The sequence below is a fragment of the Passer domesticus genome, chromosome 5 (assembly GCF_036417665.1).
Source record: "Passer domesticus isolate bPasDom1 chromosome 5, bPasDom1.hap1, whole genome shotgun sequence".
Taxonomy (NCBI): Eukaryota; Metazoa; Chordata; class Aves; order Passeriformes; family Passeridae; genus Passer; species Passer domesticus.
Genome location: NC_087478.1, coordinates 76,544,330 through 76,566,851, shown reverse-complemented (window position 1 = coordinate 76,566,851; position 22,522 = coordinate 76,544,330). Strand labels below are relative to the sequence as shown.

General features: G+C 44.1%; 1 protein-coding gene across 4 annotated transcripts in view; it reads right to left on the bottom strand.

Annotated features, from left to right (window-relative positions):
* Nucleotides 1-4,641, bottom strand: part of IQSEC3 (IQ motif and Sec7 domain ArfGEF 3) — a 98,458-nt gene extending 93,817 nt beyond the window's left edge. For 2 of the 4 annotated variants that reach the window (XM_064421188.1, XM_064421187.1), the window contains exon 1: nt 4,038-4,641. In XM_064421188.1, coding sequence (XP_064277258.1) covers nt 4,038-4,546 — 509 coding nt within the window. In that variant the 5' untranslated portion in view covers nt 4,547-4,641. The remainder of the gene's footprint in view (nt 1-4,037) is intronic. The other 2 variants (XM_064421185.1, XM_064421189.1) reach the window with 1 other exon arrangement.
* Between the last annotated feature and the right edge of the window lie 17,881 nt (nt 4,642-22,522).

Below are 22,522 nucleotides of genomic sequence, written 5' to 3'. Positions count from 1 at the left end.
CCTCTTTACCAAGATAAAAAACTCTATCCTAATTCAGTACGAAGTAAAATAATATAGATTTCAGTCTAATGCAAATCCAAAATAAGCATTAAGACCTATGGGAAAATGTGACTTTAGAAAAATTCTTCTAACAGTTCATGGAGTTGGTTTTGAGTGAGGAGTTATCTTGTAGCTCAAACACAGGCTAACAATTTAAAGACAATACTTAGATCCATTATGTCATGCTAGACAAAGACTGTTTCTATGTCTTCTTTTCACTGTTGATGACATGGTTAAAAGAAGACTTTAATGCCACTTTAATACAGAATGTTTGTGAATTGCAGCCATGTCTTTTGATGGAAGGCACTATAAAGGATTATTAGCTATTATTCTAATTGTATTTATCAGAGTGAGTTTTCCTGCTAATGCCTGGGCTCAGAACAGAAGTCCTTCCATAGACAGCTCCTACTGAGAGTTTCTCTGATAAAAACCAGCAGGATTTGGATCATTTAGACTTAATCTGCTAAATTCAACCCTGTGGCATTTCCCTGATACTCAATGAAGGATACTGGGGATTGCCAAGGAAGGTTGTATTCCAATAAAGAAGGGATGGAAAATTTACATTTGCAGAATTTGCCAACACTTGGGGATGGTCCCTGAAGACAGGAGGCTGCCTGGTAAGGGTGATCTGAGCTATGCTAATTTGGCAACCTGTATTTTTGAAGTAAAACATTCCATGACGAATGACCTTATTTTTTTGTTTTTAAAACTGTGAGGTGCTTATGCAATAGCCTCCTAAGGTAGAAAGAGACAGATGCCACGGAATAATAATCAGCCTAATTCTTGCTGAAAATCTCTGCAAAAATCTCTCTCCTTTTCCTCCTCTCCTTTCATAGGGAAGCTGAGTACCACCTTTCCCACACAAAGACATGCAGCAACAATTAGGGGCCTCTGCATAGGTCAGGAATCCTTCCATTTCCAGAGATAATCTTGGTTTTGTTCCCTTTTAAGATGTAGGTTTTGCTCAGATTTGGTGGGTTTTTTTGGTTTTTTAAAGCTTTTAAGAAAGAAAAGTTGTCAGTTTTTACAAAAACTAGCAGCAAAAATAAGATTTAAGTTTTCCTTAAAATAAGAGAGATGCTTCTGTTGCAGAAGACATCCCTTGCAGAAGACTGTTCCAGCTGACGTGAATAGTCACATGTGTCTAAAAGCTCAGGTCTTCACTTCTATCCAGAGTCTGAGGTAAGCTGGACTGCAAAAAAACCTCAAACCTGACTCAAAATGAGCAAAATCTGTGGGCTGTGTCTGTGGTGAGAAGGACCAGCACAAGTCCACACTTAAACACATTGCCAGAACCTCCTGTTTTGTGAAGGCAAAGGAAATTCCATCACTGGGCAGAGACAGCAGGGCACTGCCTGGGTGCTGCTTTAACCCCTGCTTTTAGCCACTGTATCCCAACATGCTAAAATATCTTTTTTGTTCTGTTTAGAGTGGCCATTTTCTGTAGTGAGCAGTCAGTCCTCTACTCTTGGCTAAGAAAAGAAAAAAATAATTAACATTGAATTTCAGACTTTATAACAGGGAAAAAACATGTTTGGACATAGGGTGGAGGAAGGAAGAGAGAGCAGATACCTGGAGTTAACATATATGTCCCCTGCTGTCACACAAGAGCAAAAATACAACTCAGAGGTTGGTGAGCTGAATCATAAGGTATATTGGGCATCCTGTCAATTAGAGGTGAAAGACTCATCACCCTCCATCCAAGCTGCCTTTAAGTTACATTCTGCAGGCTCTTTGATTTCCCTCTAACAGTCAGAGACGAGAGAGTATGAAACTCAGTGTATATAATCAGTGGGGGGAAAAAAGAACCTGCAGAAGTGAGAAATGTAGACTGTTTGGCATCTCTCATATTTGCTTTTCTATACAAAGACTTTGCTTTGCCTAAGCTATAGAAGGAAACAGAAGCAGTCTATTTTAATCTTCCTGAGCGAAGAACGCTGCAGGGATTGCTCTGTTATCCCCAGCAGCAGCCCTGACTTTCCACAAAAAAAAGGCTCCATCCGACCTTCTATCTATCTCTCTGAAACAGAAAGACCATCATATGATACACCAGCAATCAGCTGTGTTCTTAATGCATTTCTCTTTGTGCATTTTGGCATGAAGGAAAAAACCCTACAATTCTGCCCCCAGTCAAACCCCACTGCAAAAGGAGCAGGATAAGGAGGAAGTATTTAGTCTTATGCAGAGAAATTGATTCTTCAGTCTGTGTAATGACGTATGTTAGAAACTCTGTGCAGAAGCAAGGAAAGCCCTTGCCGAGATGATGTTTCTTACAGAGCCTTCACTGCAGGGAGTCACTCCTTAAAACACAGTGAGGTTGATTATGCATTTTTATTTGGGTTTCTTAGTGGTTTGACTTGAGGGATTCAAACTATGCTGTTCTGGATTTACACCAATTGGCACGGGTTCAGGATCTGGCCCCACTTCTTTTTTTAAACTCCAGCTATTTCATGATGAATAAGAGCCAGATCCTGCAAAGGCTTACTACCTGCAATAATACTCCGAGGAGCCCACTCACTTCCTCTAAGTTGTGATTGAAAAATTGAGTCTTACAATGCAGTATTTTAGAAGCAAGCATCTGCTTTTTGGGATTCAAGCATGCCTTGACCATACCTATTCCTTTAATAGCCTTTCTTTCAACAGCAACACCTTCACTGATTTTCATACAATCACATGATAGATGCTGAGCTGTTATGGAGTGGTGTAACTCTACTTACACCAGTGGAAAATCCAGCTCGACATTGTAGCTCTGCTTGTGTGTTCAAAACAAACACGAGAGAGAAGGGTCCCTTTATTTAAATTGTCAAAAGAGAAAAGGAAGACGTTTTGGGCTTGTGTGCTTCATATGTACTTTGTGTGTTGTGCACTTCAATTGTTTTGACATCACTACAACAAAGACAATAGAGACAACTCCAGGAAAGACATTTGATCTAGTTTTACTACTTATGTTAGTTTCTTTCCTATCTAGAAGGAGCCACAGCAGAAACTATGCTCCTTCTCCTTCTAACTTTACTAACTCTGGCTTTCAACCAGAAAACATCCCCCTGCTTTCCAAGTGCCGAAACAAAGGGAATTACAATACTGACTGCAGCTGTAATTACCAGCTGGTGAACTGGTGGCATATACTGAATACATAATCCAAGAGAATGTTGCTCTTCAGTAGTAGCCCTTTCCACCTATAGTGCTGGAATGCTCATCCTTGTTTACTATACATTCATGCACACCCAATACATTTCAGTATCCAGCGCTAGTAGTCAAGCTTTCTTCACTGAAGACGAGAGACCAGCAAAAAATACTTTGTCCTTTTGGAGAGCTGGGTCAGTGTCAGATGCCCACGCACCAAAAAAAAGCTCGAAAAAACCCAACAAAAAGATAAACCACCAAAAAAAAAAAGAAGAAAGAAAAAAAAAACCCACACGCGAGGGCGATAGGCACCCTAAATGTCAAGCCTAAGTACAGCATCTGTATCCATCACGTGCAATATAATGCACCCCTTACATCAGCGAGGGCAGGAAAACCCCAGCTCACTCCAGCGAGGATGGGGTTTTTTACACAGATACCAGCAACTTAAGGCAAGCAGAAGCGACCACAGCGCTGCTGTGCTTTGCGAGGCTTCTCCGAGCCGGGGCTAAGCCGCACTCCTCGTCGATCACGGACTTATTTATTTGTGACAGACAATGAGGGCACGATGCCGTGTGTGAGCTGCCCGAGGGGCTCCAAAGGGGCTACAGACACTTCTGCACGGGAATGAGCGCAGTGAAGCGCGAGGCTGACGCGTCTTGGAAGCAGCATCCTGGCTCCTCTTTGCACTCTGCCTGCTCTCCCCGAGAACGCATCGAGGGAGGGATTCCCCACCCACCCACACACTGCCTCTCCCTCCTTGCGGGGCTGCAGGGGGGTATAACCCAGTTCCCGGCTGGATGCGGGCCCGGAGGGAGCCGTAACCCGCCCGCTCCCCTCCGCCGCCCCTGCCCGCCCCCTCTCCCCTTTGCACTTACTCCGCTCTCCGGCTCAGGACGCCTTTGCCGATGGCCTGGGGGGGCTTGTGCTGGAGCAGCGCGGCACAGCAGCCCTTGTCCCTGCCGTCCTTCTCGGCGGGGTGCTGGTGGGGCTGCGCCGCGGGGTGCTGGTGGCCGGCAGCCCGCCCGCCGCCGCCGGGCCCCGCCGGTGCCGCTCTGCCCGCGGGCGGCGGCGGCTGAGCCGGGAGCTGTTGGTGGTGCTGAAGCGGCTCGGACTGGCCCGGCGGCGCCGAGGGCTGCTCGGGAGGGGGACCCTGGGGCGGCTCGGCGGGGGCCGCCGGCGGCTCGGCGGGGGCCGGCTGCTGCTGCTGCTGCTGCTGCTGCCCGCGGAGGCTGCGGTTCTCGGTGCTCAGCTCGTCCAGCCGCCGCTCCAGCTCGTCGATGCGCTGGCGCTGGGTATGGATGAGGCTCTGCTGGTTCTGCACGATGGCGGTGAGCTCCTTCAGGTAGAGCACGGCGCGCACCGGGTTCTCCAGCAGGCTCTCCATGCCCCGGCCGCCGGCGCGGGCCCCGCCGCCCGCCCGCCCGCCCGCCGGCGCTCCGGCGGCAGCGGCGCGGGGATTGCGGGCGCGCGCCTCGCCGCCCCGCGCGCACGGGCACGCGCACCCGCGCCGCCGGCGGCCGCGCGCTCCCGCGGACGGGCGGGAGCGGGGCGGGAGCGGCCCCCGCGCGGCCCCGCCCCCCGGCCGCGCCGCGCACGCGCGGGAGGCGCCGGGGCGGCGGGCGCGGGTCCCCGGTGTGCCGGGAACCGGGAACCGGGAACCGGGAACCGGGAATCGGGAACCGTCCGTCCCTGCGTGCCGGCCCGGCGGTCCCTCGGCAGCGCTGCCCCCGCCGCTCCCTGCCCACCCGGCCGCGCCCCGCTGCCGCCTGGCTGCTCCCTCTGCGGAGCCCTTCGCAACCCCTCCCGTAGCTGGTGTTCTTCTCCCCGAGGGGCGTCTCTGAGTCTTCCTCTGCTTTCGTTATCCAGGGTGGCTTGGCAATTTCTTTTTTTTTTTTTTTCCCAAATTGACTGAGGTAATTGTGTCTAGTTTTGGCTGCCGTGTGGATAGCGTCCCTGGTTTTAGCTCGCCTGATTACAAACAGAATCATTAAGGTTGGAAATGTTCTCCAAGATCATGAAGTCCAGCCTTTGACTGAAAAGCACCATGCCCCCTAAAGCACTGCACTAAGAGCCATGTCTGCTTGTATTTGGGAGTTCCACGCTTCCCTGGGCAGCCTGTGCCAATGCTTAACTACTCTTGAAGTGAAGGAATTTTTTGTAATATCCGACCTAAAGCTCCCCTGGAGCAGCTTGAGGTCATTTCCCCTTGTGGAGTCGCTGTTTTCCTGGGAGAAGAGCCTGATCCCCATCCCACTACAGCCTCCTGTCAGGGAATTTAGGGAGTGATAAGGTCTCTCCTGAGCCTCCTCCTCTCCAGGCTAAACACCCCCAGCTCTCTCAGCCATTTCTCACATGACTTTAGCTCCAGACCCTTCACCAGCTTCACTGCCCTTCTTTGGACTTGCTCCAGCACCTCAGTGTCCTTTGTGTAACCTGAATGTAGGGTTAATCTCTCAGAAGCAATTTCTGAGGAAAACGGAGGTTAAAGGAACTTGCTTGGAATTGTTGGTGCCCTTTAGGTTCTTTGGAAGAAAGCTAGGGCTTATTGCAGATTTGCTAGGGGTGTAGGTGCTGTAGATGTGAGAGCTGACAGGCAGGGCCTTTCCTGTTAGACTCCATGCAGGTTTTCTTAATTTCTCCAGAAATACCCTCTCTTGCCCTTCTTTATCCACAATTAGTATTTGCAAACCTACAGCCTTGAGTCTGCGGTACTCTCTGTGTGCTTTCTATTACATTCATCAGTAAATAACCTGGTTAAGGGTAATAAAATTACTTTCAGTAACCTCTGTCCAGGTCCATGAAGTTATTTCTGTAATGGGTGAAACCCTGTCCAGTCACTGTGGGTGCAGAGGATCCAGGAGGCATCACGAACAGTCAGGTTTTAGACAAGCATGCCAGTAGATTTGACTCATAGTACAAGTACTCTACAACTAGTGTAGAGCCACTCTCATTTTGCCTTTTCAGATCAGCAAGACCTGCTCTGTAGCAAGGATTTCATGAAGTGAGGAAAAAAGAAATGTGAAAGAGAATCTCTGCTTCAGATGAGCTGAAAGGTGTATTTCCAGTCTCTTCTGTTCACAGATAGCCTTAGGAATGTAAAGGGATGCAAACAGACTCACCAGGATTAGAAACTGTTCACAGACTTCTCCTAAACCAGAGCTGCTATTCACAGCTCTCTTGCAAGCACTTAGAGGTGACTTTGGAGTGTCATTCAACATTGCCACATTTTCCCTGTGTGTTGGGGGAAGACTCCAGAGTGAACTCTAAGGACGTGAGCATTCAGATTTGACACATTTATGATTTTATTGGAAAACTGTATGGGAAATATTCCTCCATCTCATTGCCTAGGGGTCGTTAATGTTTTGTGACAGGAAACTGGCATTATTCAGCAAGGGGAGGGATGGTTATAGGGGAATGTGAAAAAAGGCACACACACAGCAAGACAGGAGGTGGAAACACCTAAGCTATATTTGGGGAAGAGTGGAAGAGATGGTTTGAGAAATGCTGCTGGCATGCTGTCTGCTTTCACAGGCACTACTGAACAGCAGTACTTCAGTCTTGCCTGACAGGAACAGAATCCAGGGACAGCCCTGAAATAACATACTTTAGGCTTTTGTAGATGCTGGGATACAAACAGGGGTGGCTGTGTGCACACTCGTACCTGTTTGCACACACACACACAGCATTGTTAGGAGAGACTTCAGGCACAGATTGCTTATTTGGTAGAACAGAGGAGGATGGTTTAAATCGTAAGGCAAGCCCTGTGCAGAGTTCTGGTTTTGCAGAGGACATCATGTTCCTTTGCAGCTCAGCCATTTAAAAGAGATGAAGAAATAAGGGTCACAGACATCACACTGGCCTATCCAGGTAAAGTCAGCCAGGTCGGGGCATGTATTCTTAAGGAAATACTAATGAAAAAGAAAAAATAATCCTGATTTGGATGATTTGGGCTGGGGCAAAACAGCTTGGAAGTCTTGTGTCGTGGTGCTTCAATGCCTATCAGAAGATGTGACTTTTACTGCACAGAATGAACCTGATGTATTCACTCCCTGTTTCTGCACCTTTAATTTGCTTGACCAGCCTTATTAGCATAATTTGTACTAATAGATCTTTGTCATAAATTAAACAGACCATGGTCATGTATTGGTAAGCTAAAACCAAGCAGAGTAGTAGGAAAATAAGAAACAAACCTGTTTTCTGTGCAGGTGTTGTAACTGGTGGACAAAAAGGCTACAACCAGCCCTGACCTTCCAGGTTTCTAAAGAGAGCATGTGCCAAAGGAAAGGCAGCAGAATGCTTTTGTTCCTAACATGAGGGACTATGCAAGGATTTCCTTACAAAACTTCAAGAGTTAGTAGAGTTGCATAATCCTCTGTAATAAGAAAATTGAGTAAAGATGGAGTATTCATCCAGGAGGAATCTGAAAGAACATCACTAGAAACTGAATGCCTTCTTTCTGTCTGTGAGAAAGATCCTGCGTGGCTGGAAAACGCCTCCTCTTTTATCCAGCCTTATTGTGGCCGTTTGATTGTGCAGCCACAATACCTACACACATCATTTGCACAGCTCTGCACGCCGGGGAAGCACTGCTCTGAAGGTGAATGGTAGGACTGTAGCCATCAGAAAAAGGGAATGCAGACACAGAGTGGTTAAATGATTTGTCCAAGGCCATGCAGGAAGCTGGGGAGGGAGGATGCGGCAGGAGGGACGAGGGGGGAGTAACCTGTGATGATACCACACGCTCACAACACAACAAATCTCCGATTTCAAACATCTTTGGCATTTAGCACAAACTTCAGGTCATTAAATGCTGATGCTTCTCTCTTTTGGAGAGATATTATCTGGAAGGAAGCAATGGTGACGATAAGGAAAGCCTGAATTCTGTTTAAATTATTTTTGCCATAGATAATTTGTTGGTATTGTATTTTTCAAAGTAGTGATTATTTTCAGTCCATTCCAGAAAAAATAATAATGAATAATAATGGATTAATTATGTTCTTATGGAATAAAGTGGCTTCCTTATCCACTTAGCAAGGTGCTTGGGCATTGCACAGACAATTACAAATAAAGTACAGCAGTAGTAATTAAAATAAGCATGCATTATAAAGCTACAACAAAATGCAAATGAATCAAGCCCCAGGATTTAATGGAAAGGTCTAATACGACATGATTTAATTTTATATTTCTTTGGCTATTTAACTCAGAGTAAAATTAATCCATAAATAAAGGTGTACTAATAAGCATGATAGGGAAGGTAGTAAGTGTTTCAGCTGCAGAAAAACTTTCACTGCAGAATGTTCTTGTAACATTTTCTGAGAGGTCCTAATCTCACTGTAATTTTCAACACCTCACTGAAACTTGGTGCAAACAAATCACTCCAGCCTTTTTGACAGGTAGAGACTTCCTGTGTTTTTCCATTTGAAATTCTGTTTGAGGCATTCCCTTCTCAGTTACACTCTATCTCCTCTTGGACAGGAGGTCATCACAGCAAACCCAGGCAGTCTTTTCCTCCTTTCTTGCATTTGATCCCAATTTCCTCCACCTTCCATTCCTTAGCCTTGCAAGGTAACAACTTACCCCTGGTAATTCAGTATCCAAAGTGCTTCCAGTTGGAGAAGCAGGGCATACAGCTTAGGTTCCCAGCTTTGATTCTGTGCACTTATTATCATAAGCTTATGATAAGATTTTATACTTCTATAAGATCTGCATTTCTATTGTCTTTGTTTGAGGAGAAAGAGAATTTAGGAACATGTGTACAAGGACATGGAATACAACAAAGATTATTAGTGTTTAAGATCAAGTCCTTGATACTTAAGGAAAGGCACATTTAATGTTGGTCAACTCACCTTAATTAATGTAACATTTTCTCCCCTTCTTCCTGTCAGAAAGGCAAGTGAAATCTCTGCAGCTATTTCCCATCAGATCTAAGTTTTTAAGGAGAACACACAAGGAAGCGTATCACAAACCATATAAAACCTTACAGAATCAGAGTAAAAGATGAGAGGTAAGAGATGCAAGAATCTTGGTCCTGTATTTCCATCTTTCAGTCTGATTTCTGGGGAAGATGGGGGCATTTTCAGTCTCACCTGGAAAATTAGCAGCTGCTCAAGTAAAGATTCTCATTACTGCTTGCAAACAGGCTGCAGACCAAAAAGAGTTCTGCAAGAATTAGATTAATAATCTCAAAATAGAGGATAGAATCAAGACAATAATAATGTTCTCATGCATAATTTATGGCAGAGGGAAAAAAAAGCTTCTTCTGAATGCTTCTTTCACTCAGGCTTTTTTCACTTGAGGCTGCATCCAAAACTATTCAGATCAATGAGATGTTTCACCATGCTGAGCCCAAGCCAAGTCACTATCTGCTGACACCCATTAAACAGATGGATAAAATGAAGCTAACACAAGAGAAGTGCTGCCCACAATCACACAGGACACTGCTCAGTGCCTGTAATTAGAAAACATTGGAATCAACAGCAGTGTTTCCTCTGCTTCCAGCGAACACTGAGTGAAGGTGGAAGTGGTTCTCTGGCACCCTCTAGTCCAGCACCTAAAAGCCAGGTGTGATCTGCAGTCCTGGCATCTGCAGCGAGGTGAAATCTCTCTGTCCCTCTTGTGTTGTGGCTGTTGAATTGTTAATTCATGTTGATGCCATAAAACTGGAAACATCTCAATGTATAAATTAGGCATAAAGAGCTGAGATGTAGTAAGGGCAAATACTTCAGTTTCTTTCAGTTTTGGTTGGGTTTTTTTTCCTCTTCAGCAGAGTACAGCTAAACTGCAATATAAGAATTTAAAACAGCTGCTCATCAGGAGAAGGTACAATTTCTGGATTCTAGCCTTAGTTGAGATGTGTGGTTTTGACACATTTTAAGATCTTGACTGTATTTGAACTGTGCTGCTGCAGCCCTCTGTTATTTACTGCAAATTAAAAGGAATCAAGGTCTCTCTTCAGACTGCACTTCCCCTTTTCATGTTGCTAAATGTTACATTATCTTCTGCCTTTTTCATGAAATTAAGCTTTGACCACTTAATTGATTAATTCTAGAGAGCAAAAGCTACACAGAGACATTTTCTTGAGAGTCAGTCAGGTTTTTGTTTGAGCTGACAGTTGTTCAGTCTTTTGTAAATACTGCAGTAAAATGAAAAAAACACCTGAATATGAGCTTGATTCTCCCAATATTATTTGGCTGGCTCCTCAGAATTTCAGAGGGGATGAGTTCATGTGATCTGACCTTGTGTAAGATACACTGGGAAAAAAAAAGATAAAAAAAAAAAAAAAAGAAATGGAATAATGTTAAGTGTAATTCATACTCCAACTGGAAGTTTGTTCTGTAATGGTGGATATCAAATGCTGTCAAGAGAACAAAAACCATTCATGAACAGGATGCATTTCAGCTCAGGCTACAATACAGCATTTTTCTGATGAGCAGCTGTTTAAAATATTTATGTCAGCTTAGCTCTTAACTGAAGAGAAAAAAAAAACTTGACAGAAGAAGCAGCATTTGTCCCTACCACATTTCAACTCTTTATGTTTGGTGTATAGAAGACATTTTCCCTTTGCTTCTAATTTTGTGCTATCGGTATGACTTAACAATTCAACAGCCTCAACACAAGAAAGTTCACCTTGTTTCAAAATTCAGCTTAAAGAAGGTAAGACTGCAGACCATCACACCTGGCTTTTAGCTGCAGGACTAAAGAAGAAGATACCAGAGGACTCTTCCTGCCTTTACTCAATCCTCATCTGAGGCAGAACGAGCCTTTTCTGATTACAGACCTCAGTGCAGTCCTGTTTCACCTTGACAGTGTGGCTTGTTTGGTCTGTGCTCAGGTTTCATAACAGGGGTAAGCAGATGCTGACTTCTCAGGGAAATTAAGGCCAGGACAAATCAATAAAGCATCTGGCCTGATGTGCTACATGCTGTATAATCTCATGCAGCTGGAACATGAGTGTAAGAAAAATGTATCTCCAGAAATGCTTCTGGTACTACTGGAAAGATAGTAAAAGGTAGAGAATTTGTCTCATTCCATGATATTTTGTCACTGTGGTTAGTCTCTGTCATGGCTGACAAGTTGAAATATTTTTCTTATATTAAGAAATATAAGATTATCTGTTTTATTTTCCAGACATGAGTAATTATGTTGTTTCTCTACCAGGTAAAGAGCTCCTCAGTCCTAAAGTTTGTTCTCTCCTCGAAGGTGACTGATCAAATCACCTGATGATATTATTTTTAGCAAGATAAATGGACTGATCTCTTTAAATGATGTCATTTTCTAAAAACTTGAGTCTTTGGGGTTTTTTGGCTTTTGAGGTAATCTTTCAGTCTTCCTGCTATGCAGCTCGGTCTAACTAGAGGCAGCCCAAATGTTTGCTGAAGAGGTCGCTGCTGAGATGTGCTCCTGTCTCTTGTTGCTCATTATTTATGGGGTCAGGCTTTTGTTCAGGTCAGCTTTTGTCTTCAGTTCTGCTTGTAGACAGGATCCCTTCTGCTCAGACATGCTGTCTTGTGACAAGTATTTCTGTCTTCTGTTTTGGTGTCTGAATTTCAAGGAGCATATGAACAGACAAAGCTCAAAACTTGCTGCAGACTTTTCTTTGAGGAACGCTGCAGAATTTTTTCAGACATCCACCACCATCCACACAGCTGCAGCTGACTCCACAGGGCAGAACCTCTGCCTCATGCAAAGGACACAAAGACCCCTCTGGTTTGGGAGACCCACAAAAAGCAGAAGATAGGTCAAATGGTGGCAGATCACAGGTCCAGCTTTTGTGTTGCATGAATTAGCTTTAATTGAGGTTAAGCTCTGGTGCAAACCATTCAGTCTTGTGAATTTCTTCACAAGTGATGAAATTTTGGCAATAGTTGAAGCCAATTTGATGATAAGGCAAGCAGCTGAAAACGCACAATATTTACCTTGTCCAGAGAGAAATTCCCCACTGATTTTCTGGCTACCTTATTTGTACACCTCTCAAGTAAGAGCAGCCGAGCAGATCTTTTCAGATAGTGAGCAGAAGTGTCTCCTAAAACAGCACTACACTCATTTTTAAAAGATGAAGTGAAGAAAACCATCCCCACAGCTCGCAGCAGCACTGCTTTGTCGTTCCATCCATTGCAGAGATAAGAGTTCAGTTACTCATTCCCTCTGCAGTGCTCACCTTGGGAAGCAAAGAAATGGCAAAGGACAAAGGGTCTTGTCCCTGGAGGGAGGGAGGGCTAAGCAGCCACAAGCAGTAACAGTGGCTGCATGGTGGGGAACAAAAACTGGTGTGGATTGGGCAGCTTGACACACAGGGAAAGTGATAAAAGGCAGGGACTGAGGATGCACAGGCTGTCAGTCACTGTGCTGGGCAGAACTGAGGCAAGGGGAAGGCTGAGGTTTGGTCTGCAGGCAGGACTGGTGTGGAAGTTGTGGAAGAAAAGTGAATGTGCAAAAAGAGGCAGAAAGGTACCTAAAGGGCTCTCAGTAAGCTGAAGAGAATGGCTGAATATTTGTTATAAAGACGTGCTGAGTACAGTCAAAAGGAAGGGTCAGGACTTGAAAGTTGGGTTGAAGTCCATTTTGTAAGACTTGAAGAGCATACAGGTCTGGATCCTAAAGGAGTCAGAGCTATTTGCTGATGACTTAAGTGATGATTTGTTTAAAAGCTTCCCATCTGTTCAGGTTTGTACTCTGTTTGACACTGAAATTACTGCTGGGTGGATGTCATAAAGTGGTGATTTTGGACACATTCTCATTGGGTTTTAACTTTATGTGATATTTTGGGCTTTTTTTACAGAGATCAGCACAAAAAGGCAAAACACAACCAACTGTGACAGAATATATAAACCAGAATGAGCTGCCTACAGATAAATGAAAACAGTCCAAAATAATAGAGACCAATGTGAATCATGACCAAGAAGCTTATTTGTAATAATAAACATGTCATCTGTGTCAGATAAACAAATCACAAATATTTATTAAGATAACAAATGGATTATAAATAGAGAGACATCACAAATTCAGATCATGTCTCTCAGTGATAGTAGGTATGAATTAGCAGCCATATCTGCCAAAATAAATCTGGCATTCTCACAGAGTCATCGTTTAAAAAAAAAATAAAACCAAAGAAGAGTAACAATAATAATAAATAAAAAGGGAGTACAGCAGAGAGGGCAGAGAAGCATTGTTTTTTTCTTCCACTAGTATGACATAGTTTAGAGAGATCAGGCTGCATTAATTCTGCTAGACATGATATAAGTATGACAATGATAAGAAAAAACCGGAGGCAGCGTTGAGGGAGAGGCTTCCCTGGTAGCTGCAGTTCTGACCCCAATCCTATAAGCTGCTCCAGGCAAGCAGGTGCATGAGGCCTCATTTCAAAATCAGTGAGTTCAAATCAAGCACAAAAGTCTGTCTAGCTGAAGCATCAGCTGCCAACTTCCACTTACCTCCTTCTGCCAGTCTTTCAGATGCAGGTAACACTTTATTGAGATGGCCTGAGTTCTGATATAATTTTTAAAAAATCATATTTATTCTTTAGCTCTGCTTGGGAAATGGAGCCAGTTAGTTTTAAAAGACCAAAATTAATTTTCAGGAGGACTTAAATGAAACCAGTTGCTCTTAATGCAAACCTGGCATTAGTTTGTCATGTTGTCCTGAGCTCCTGGAAATGGAGAGGCTGAGATTCTGCAGCAGGGAGGATTCTTCTATAACGTGCATTCCTGTGTTTCAGACCATAGATTTCAGGACATGAACAGTACTATACTAAACTGAACAAATCAGGCCTATAAAATACCAAATATGACTGAAACAATGTTGGGCTTGGCATTAATTTTTTTGTGTTTCCTTCCCTTCTGTGAAGGCAATGGTGTGTCCTGCTGCCTATATTCAAAGGAATGGAGGAACTTTTAATGTGATAGTCTGCCTGTCCTGGTAGGATTTCCAAAGAGGAAAAGGAGCAAAACTATTGCTAGTGCTGGTCCAGGTGGACTGCTCTGCAATGAAAAAGTCAAGGTAGAATGTTGTGCCACCATTTGCATGACTGTCAGGAATACAGTCAAGAGGATGGGGCCAGACTCTCCTCAGAGGTGCACAGCAACAAAGAGGCACAGGGCACAAACAGAAACACAGGAAATTCTCTCTGAATATGAGGAAAAACTTATCTACTCTGAGAGTGACAGAGCACTGGTACAGGATGTCCAGAAAGGCTGTGGAGTCTCCTCTGGGGATATTCAAAACCCAGCTTGATGTGATCCTGTGCAACCTGCTTTAGCAGAGAAGTTGGGCTAGATGATCTCTAGAGATCCTGTCAACCCAGACCATTCTGTGATTCTGTGAATTAAGCCCAAAATAAAGTCAGGACCTCTCAAGTGTAAATCCTAGTCAGCATAATAAGAGGTAGGTGCTGCCCCAACTGTCCTCTGAATATAATGCCACCAATACTAGACCTATTTAAATTTTAAGGGATATTATTGTAGCTGGTTTATATTTTTTATTTTCATTCTGATAAGTCCTACATACTCATTTTGAGGTACACTCAAAAATACTTGTCTTCCTTATGTTGATATGATTGGATCCTTTCAGATATTCTTTCTCCCCTGTAACAGATGTTCTGTGAAGGTCCTGAGCCCTTTTACTCTTCCTTATAATCCAGATTCTTGCTCCTAATGCTGTTGCACTGGCTTGTTATGGCCGTCTCTGTGCTTTACCCATTTCCCTGCATGCCAGAAAGGTCAAGTCCCTGCTCCACACACGTGTGGCCACGTCCACAACCACCCGAGTCCAGGGCAGGAGTGCCCCAAGGCTTTGCAGGCAGAGGGCACGGCTGCTGTCTCACTGTTCAGGGCAGCAGGCAGCCTGTCTTCAGCAATCCCGCTCAGCACCTCTGCCTGGCAGCAAAATCCCTGGATAAAAATAGACAAAGAGGCCTCCTCACACAAACCTACAGGATTTCTGGGCTCAACCCTGAAGCGCAGGACTCGGTGAGAAATTCAAGGTCACATTCACATTGTGTGTAGTTCTGAGAACAAGTCTTTTGTTGTTGACTGAAGCTCAGCCTGAGCTGGGAGGTGAGGAGCTCGGCTGTGCCCCTGTCTTCCTGAGGAAAATCCTTGGCTCCTGCCTCATTTTAGTGGATGTGCTCACCTGCAACTTAAGGCCATGATAAAATGAATGTAGTCATGAATTGTTTATTTGTCAAACTGAACAATGAAAAATTATTTGTGAATTGGGGATGCACTCACTGAATATTTTTGAGATTTAAAACAATGAGGACTACATTTTGTTGGGCCTTTTTTGTCTTTTCCCAGGAACAGGAAAAAATTAAAGCCTGGAGTAATCTGTAGATGCTTAGCTCTGCTACTTCTTTTTTAAAAATGAGCTATGCTGTTTTACTGGCATATAGAAATACTAATAGAAGTACTTACTAAACAAATGCACTGGTTTTATTATGAAACAATGAGAAAATGCTGCTAAAATATGTGTTGTGTTGCACACTATTATTTTGCCCTCTACATTACTCTAAAAGGGAAGGGGAATTAAAGGCTGAAGTGGGAGATATGTATCCTACTGCTCTGTAAATGAAAAGAAAAATTACATCTGCAGGTCTTAGAATTAAGTAGGGATCTGATGCTATAACACAAATGCAAAAAACCCACCATGTTTCTAGAGGAAAATCCTGTGGAATTAACATGGCACCTTGGCATACAGCTATTACAAGGCAGTTAATATGGAATAATTTTAAGGACCACCAGGACATTTGGCCTGCAGCACAGAGGAATTATAATGGCCTCACACAGGAAGCTTTGATGTGAAATATTATAATAGGCTCATATAGTAAGCTTTGATGTGAAATATTATAATAGGCTCATATAGTAATCTTGATGTGGGTACTGAAGAGCAATACAAAGCATCTGAAAGATTGAAATGCAAAACTAATAGTTTCATTGGAAATGTTTAACAGGTATTTCACTTCTCATTCGGAAAGAAAATATTTCAGGTAGGAATTTTGAGTTTTCACTCAATTTCCATTTGAGTAGAAACTGGAAAAAATCTCTGAATGTAATGCCCAGGCTCTTCTGTGAATCTAGTCCTTTGCTTTTATTGCACATATCTGGAAGAAAAGGCTACAGAACTAGTGTTGGTTCCAACCAAAAAATAGGAAATAACTTACCCTGAAATGATGAAATTTTATTATTTACCAAATACACTGAAAACAATGTTTTGGGCATGTCTTTGGAAAAAAAAGCAGAGTTTAATTTTTTGTTTCAACAACTAAATCAAATAATCAATTATTTGCACAAACCAAACAATTTGAACATCCCCCTAAATCCTAAAACAGGAGCTAGCTATTGACAGCAAGGAGTTTGGATGAACTTCTCACAGGTGTGAGTCTTATTCCCAGGGAATATTGATTTCTGTTATTTAGTTTTTATTTCTGAAAAGATGAAAAATTGTTTCCAGCTTGAAACTAAGTCTGCAGGATCAAACTATTATTCAAGTGCAAATTTCATTTAAGTGCAAATTTTTCCCAATCACATATTACTTAATTTTCTGAAATATGTTTTTAGGAGGCAATGTCAAAAGTACAATTAAATGGTGCAGGACTGAGTCCTAATTGATGGTGACAATAATGAAAATGAATTATTTGCCAAAGGCTTATTTTTTCTTTTTTTTCCCCTTGCTTTTACCTCTCATTATTCTGCTTGGAAACAGACTGTCCTGAAATGATTTGAGTGTCCTGCTGTCAGTATTCAGGCAAGCATTTGTCAGAATGTCTTAATACACACTAATATTTTCAGTAGGCTTTTAATAGACCCTCTTTATCTCCAGTTCCTTTTAGTCCTAATCTTTAATGTCGGGTCTTGCATCTCTTTTCATGCTTCCCTTTTTATTACCTTTTCAAATATATTCAGAAATCCCCTAATTTGTATCCAGCAATGACTTATGTATTGGACCATTAAAATGTACATTTAAAAACATTGAAGCTAATGTTGAAAACTGATAAAATACTATTAAAGTTCCTAGTTTAAATATATGTGATTTGAAAAATACAAATTTTTAAAAGAGCTATTTTTATAAAAAAAGGAAGAAATGTTTTTGAGAAATCCATCTTTTTTTCTTCTCCTTTTAGGAATTAAAAGTCCAGAAGAATTAAGAATGAAACAAAAAAAAAAAATGTCCAAAGCTAGGGAGGGAGTGCAGTGAATTTTAATCAGAGAGCTGATTTTTATTGGAGACTTTCAAGATAATAAAAAAAAAAAATCAATCTTCAATTTTTTTGGAAGCAACATCTAATATTTAGCACCCACACTGTTCTAAATAAACTTAATGGATGTCAGAATCAAAAGAAGAGCGATCCTCACAATGACTCACTCTCATTCTAGCTGGGAGTTGTAGCTGGCTCCTTCCTCCCCGGGTTCGTGCCCTCTTCACGTGGCAGGGGGCAATTACTGAATTCATGACAACTCCTGACTTTGTTATGGCAGCAGAAGGACAGCCAGCAATGGGGCTCGTGGCTGCAGCAAAGGGGAGAAGCTTTGGATAGCCCTGAAAACCAAATGGGAGCCAGGACTGCATGGCAAATAGCTCGGTGGTACAGAATGTGAGCATGGGACTGCGTGCATGTTGTTACAGGATGTGAGGGTGTAATAGAGTGTTGCAGATTCTGTGAGGCTTGTATGTGTCAACTTTAATGGTAAACAAGTAATTTGGGCCTGTTGGGAGCAGGGCTAAATGGATGGCTTTAGAATACCTGTTGCTTTTCTCTTAGTCATGGCTGTTCTTAATATTTCTGTCTTTCATTTATTTTTTCATAAAGGCCTGGTATGGGAGGTTTGATCTCTTGCCAGGTAGCCTGGTGGGAATGCTCTGTTCAGTTATGCAAGAAGAATGGATTTGATCCCTACCTCCTGTTCCCATGCTCCTAGGAGTACACATTACAGAAATAAAAGCATTAGCCTGCAGCCACAGTGCTGAGCTGTGCTCCCACACATCTCACGTGGGCAGCAGGGTCAGCCCCACTCAGGACACTCAGGGCTGGGGGTGCTCTGGTGGGGTGGAAAGGAGCCAGAGAGTAAAAGGATGTGCATGGAACACTGTCCTCATCTGTGCTCCTCTCCAGGGACTTTCTACTCTTTGTGGTCTATTTTTTTTACTGTTGTTTCACTGATACACCTTTATTTCAGAAATGTGGGGGTTTTTTTAAGTCAACAAAGATTATTATGGTGAGCATGCAAAATTGTGTGGATGCATTGTGAAGAATGGCACTTTGAAGTTCACAGCTAAGAGTCCTTCCAGTGACACTTAGGACAGAGAACTTTGCAGTCCAGCTTTTCCTCACCAATCAGTTCATTGTCAGAGACAATGGTTCAGTGCAGTCATACAAAGAGGTGCCAGTAATACAAGAGTCATTTTATACTCATGTGTGCACTGAGGAAGCTGAATTTTTATTGTTTATTAGGCGGGCAGCTGTTCCCAGCCTTGCCTGAGTGCTTCAGCCTGAGCCCTGTGGGACACACTGTGGCACACTGCGCCCTGCAGAACTTGCAGTCTGATGGGCAGTGCAGGCACAGGGCACCAGAAGGGCTCTGGCACTCATAAGTAATGTGATTCTGCTGAGTGATGTTTAAAGTTGTGACTCCAGGGCTGGATGATAGCAGAGAAAGTGTAGAATGGTCGAGAAGGGGTACAGGTATGGTACTTCTATCAACTTCTTTGTTTCATTCCACTGCATTTTACCCCAAAACCCCATTTCTAGGAGAAGAAAGGAAAGGCTTCTAGGAAAGCCACATGTCTGGGAGGAAGTGTGTGGGAAAAGTGTCTCCAGATCCCTGAGTCACAAGAAATCTTGAGCAAAAGGAAAAGGGGCTGCCCTTGGCCCTTGTTTTATCCCTCTGCAGTAAGAACACCTCAGAGCTAATACAGGTATTCATGTTCTAGTTAGAGCATCCATATGTCATGGAGAAATAAAGGTACTTTGCCTTTTACTTTTCACTCCCAAATGACAAAACACTGTTTAGTTTTGTCTCGTTTCAACATCTTGTGAGGGTATACCGATCGTTAGTGTGCACACAGACGAGGTGCTAATTGTCACCAGACACAGAACAAGGGACAGAGTTCCTTCCTGCCTGTTCTTCTGAGGAAACGCTGCAAGCAGAGCATTAGAGTCAGACCCGAAGCAAGATCTGAGCTCCAAACAATTCTAAAGGTTAGGTGAGTTCGACCCTACATCCAACTGCAATAGCAAAACATCCCTCAGATCTGAAAAGCCCCAAAACAAGAGGGATGTCTGCAGCAAAGAGCTGAATTGTGTTCTGACCTTGTGCAAAAGCAACGCAGACAGTTCTGCCTGAATGTTTGACAAATGCTGTTCAACAGACTGCAAGCATTTCCAGCACCTTCAAAACACAACCACAGCAGCATTCTGTAGTCTCCTCACCTTTGCTTTTTATATTTTGCCTTCAGGTTCTGAGTTTTATGTTACTAAGTTTTGGTATAAAGCATAATAATAAATATTAAGCAGCAACGCTTTCCATCCTAAAAATATTAAAAATGGAAAAATATTATTGTTTCCCTTTTTCTAGCAAGAAAAGTGAGACACTAATTACCTGCCCAAGGTGACTTTGCTCAGTGAAAGATAACAAGAGAAAGAGCAAGTTAATTTAATGTTTTGAAGGTTGAGTGTTTTGGTTTGCCTTTTTTTTTAAATTACTTCAGAAATAGCACTTTGGTGGGAAAATGCAGCTTCAGAAATGTGAAAATTATTTCAAATGCAATGTGAATCTAAAGGTGTTGGCTGCTGCTCACAAATGTGTGGCTGTGACACCATAGATGAGTGATCAGTTTGTGCATAGATAATTGCAATGGGTCTAGCCTACAGGAAAAAAATGCTTTTATGCAAGAGTTCTGGACAGGGTGGAAACACTTGAATATTGTAGTGATGGAAAAGCTAGCAGACAGAAGAAGACTCTAGACAGTAGTACTCCTTTTGTTGGAGGAGAAAGATACTGTGTGTGACTTTTTGTTGGCTGGAATTGCCAATGCAAGGCAGTGCAGCGTGAGCTTGGTGGTCACAGGTGCCAGTCGGATCCCTGAGAGTGGTCCTTGGTGAACTAAAAGGGCCCTGTCCTCAGGACCACCAAAAATAACCAGTGAAAGTTATGAAATGTATCCAGTAAACATTTTTCTGGAGAGAGAAGAAACGGTGTGTAGTATTCCAGTGGCTGGGAATGAGCCAAGCCACGCAGCTGGATGGAGACTGGTGCCTTTGCACTTGAACTAAATAAACACTGTGACAAGAGGCTGCTCTCCTGATTTGCCCCCAGACTCTTTCTGTGCTGTTGCCCACACCTGCTTGTGCCTGGTCAGACAGACCTTTCTGCACAGGAAAGAAGTTTGATCTATGACAACATCACCCAGGAGTTCACAGCCATTTACAGCCTCTCACCCAGCACCAGGATCTTCCTAGTGCTGTACCTAGTGCTGCCCTGCTATTGCTGCCCATGTAGGATTGCTGTGCCCCTGCTGCTCTGCCCGCCCAGCCCAAGACCCAGTCTTCCTCTTCTCTCTCTCTCTTAGCTCTCTTTTTGTCCTTTAATGATGGATTTTGCAAACCTGCTGGCTCCTGTTCCTCAGGTTGGGAGGGGGATATGGGAGGGGGCTGTGTCAGCCTGCCATCACCTCTTGAACTTTGCAAATGGTTTGAACTGGATTTCACCAAGCAGCAAAAAGCATTTGGCGGGCTTTCTGTCAGCAGTGTATAAATAAAAATGGATAAGAATAGGTTGGATTGTTGCTTCTTACATCCGCTTCCCCATTTTATTTTTGACAGGTCCTGACACCCATACACACGCTCCTTGCTCAGACTCAGATCTGATTTTTTTTTAAATCTGCTTTGAGTTTTTGGCAGCATTTTCCATTCCTCACAGAGAGTTTCAATAGCTCCTATCCTGGTCCTTAGTGCTCAGGCCTTTTGCCCTCATGCTTTCCGTACTTATGGGTCTTACCAGGCCCATCATTAAAACATCACAAAGGCAGGAACTGTACCTCCTGCAGGCTCTGAAAATGGAAGCTGCTGCTGGCTACTGATCCCCTCTGCAACTCCACTGGGTCCAGCATCACTGCCCCCCTTCAGTCTGCGCCTCCCGCTGCCAGGGAAGTGGAACCGAGCAAACAATCTGCAACAGGTAATTTGTGTAATGAGTTTACCCTTTCCCCTGAGCTAGTATGCACGAGTGGGTGCTGATGTCTTCAAGTGCATTCCCTGTTTGAAGAGGCTTGCCTTATTTTTTTCCCCCGTGCGCCGCTTTTAATGCTACATATCAATCACAAGTGTTCCCTGGTGCATCCAAAAGCTGGTATTTGCTATTCAAATGGCGTGAAGTTGCAACTGTTTACATAAGTTTTGAGAAATTGTTTCTGATCCTGGAGTGGAAAAGCATTCAAATGCCTCTGTCGTGTGCAGCACGCAGCCCTTTAAAGTGTGGGTTTCATGTTTACAGATGCGCTCTCACAATTCATTTTTCATAAGAGTTTGTGCTGGGAGACCTTGCTCGCTGGAATGCGTGCACAAAGGGAAGCGTGAAAGCAACACGGTAACAAACTAGTGCAACATTGTTGAAAATCCTGTGTTTGTTAAATCCGCTTGTAAATTGCCCAGCTCTAAACCTGGGCAGCGGAGAGGAGCGTGAGGCAGAGATTCCCCCCTTTTGCTCGCCATGCTCTGTACCAGATGATGTCGAAGCAAAGCAGCCAGGGGCAGAGGTGGGGCTGGAGCTGTCGGTGTGTCCAAAGGAGGGCCGGGAGGAGATGAGGGCTCTGGAGCCAATCCTGTGAGGAGCAGAGATCGGGCTGGAGCTGTCAGAGTGTCCAAAGCAGGGCCGGGAGGAGATGAGGGCTCTGGAGTCAATCCTGTGAGGAGCAGCCGAGGGCTCTGGAGTCAATCCTGTGAGGAGCAGCCGAGGGCTCTGGAGCCCACCCGTGAGGAGCAGCCGAGGGCTCTGGAGCCCACCCGTGAGGAGCAGCCGAGGGCTCTGGAGCCCACCCGTGAGGAGCAGCCGAGGGCGCCGGCTCTGCTCGGCTGGAGGAGACCAGGGAGACCCCACAGGGGCGTTCAGCTTTCCCGAGAGGGGAACAGAGGGGAGGCACCGATCTCTGTGTGGTGACAGTGACAGGACCCGAGGGCATGGCCTGAAGCTCGTGGAGTTCAGGCTGGATATTATAAATAGGTTTTTTCCCCAGAGGTGCTTGGGCACTGAACAGCTGCCCGGGGCAGTGGGCACAGCACAGCCGGCAGGGCTCGGGGAGTGTTTGGACAATGCGCTCGGTGTGATTGCGGGCCCGTCCCGGAGCTGCCAGGGCGGTGCCGGGGCGGCTCCAG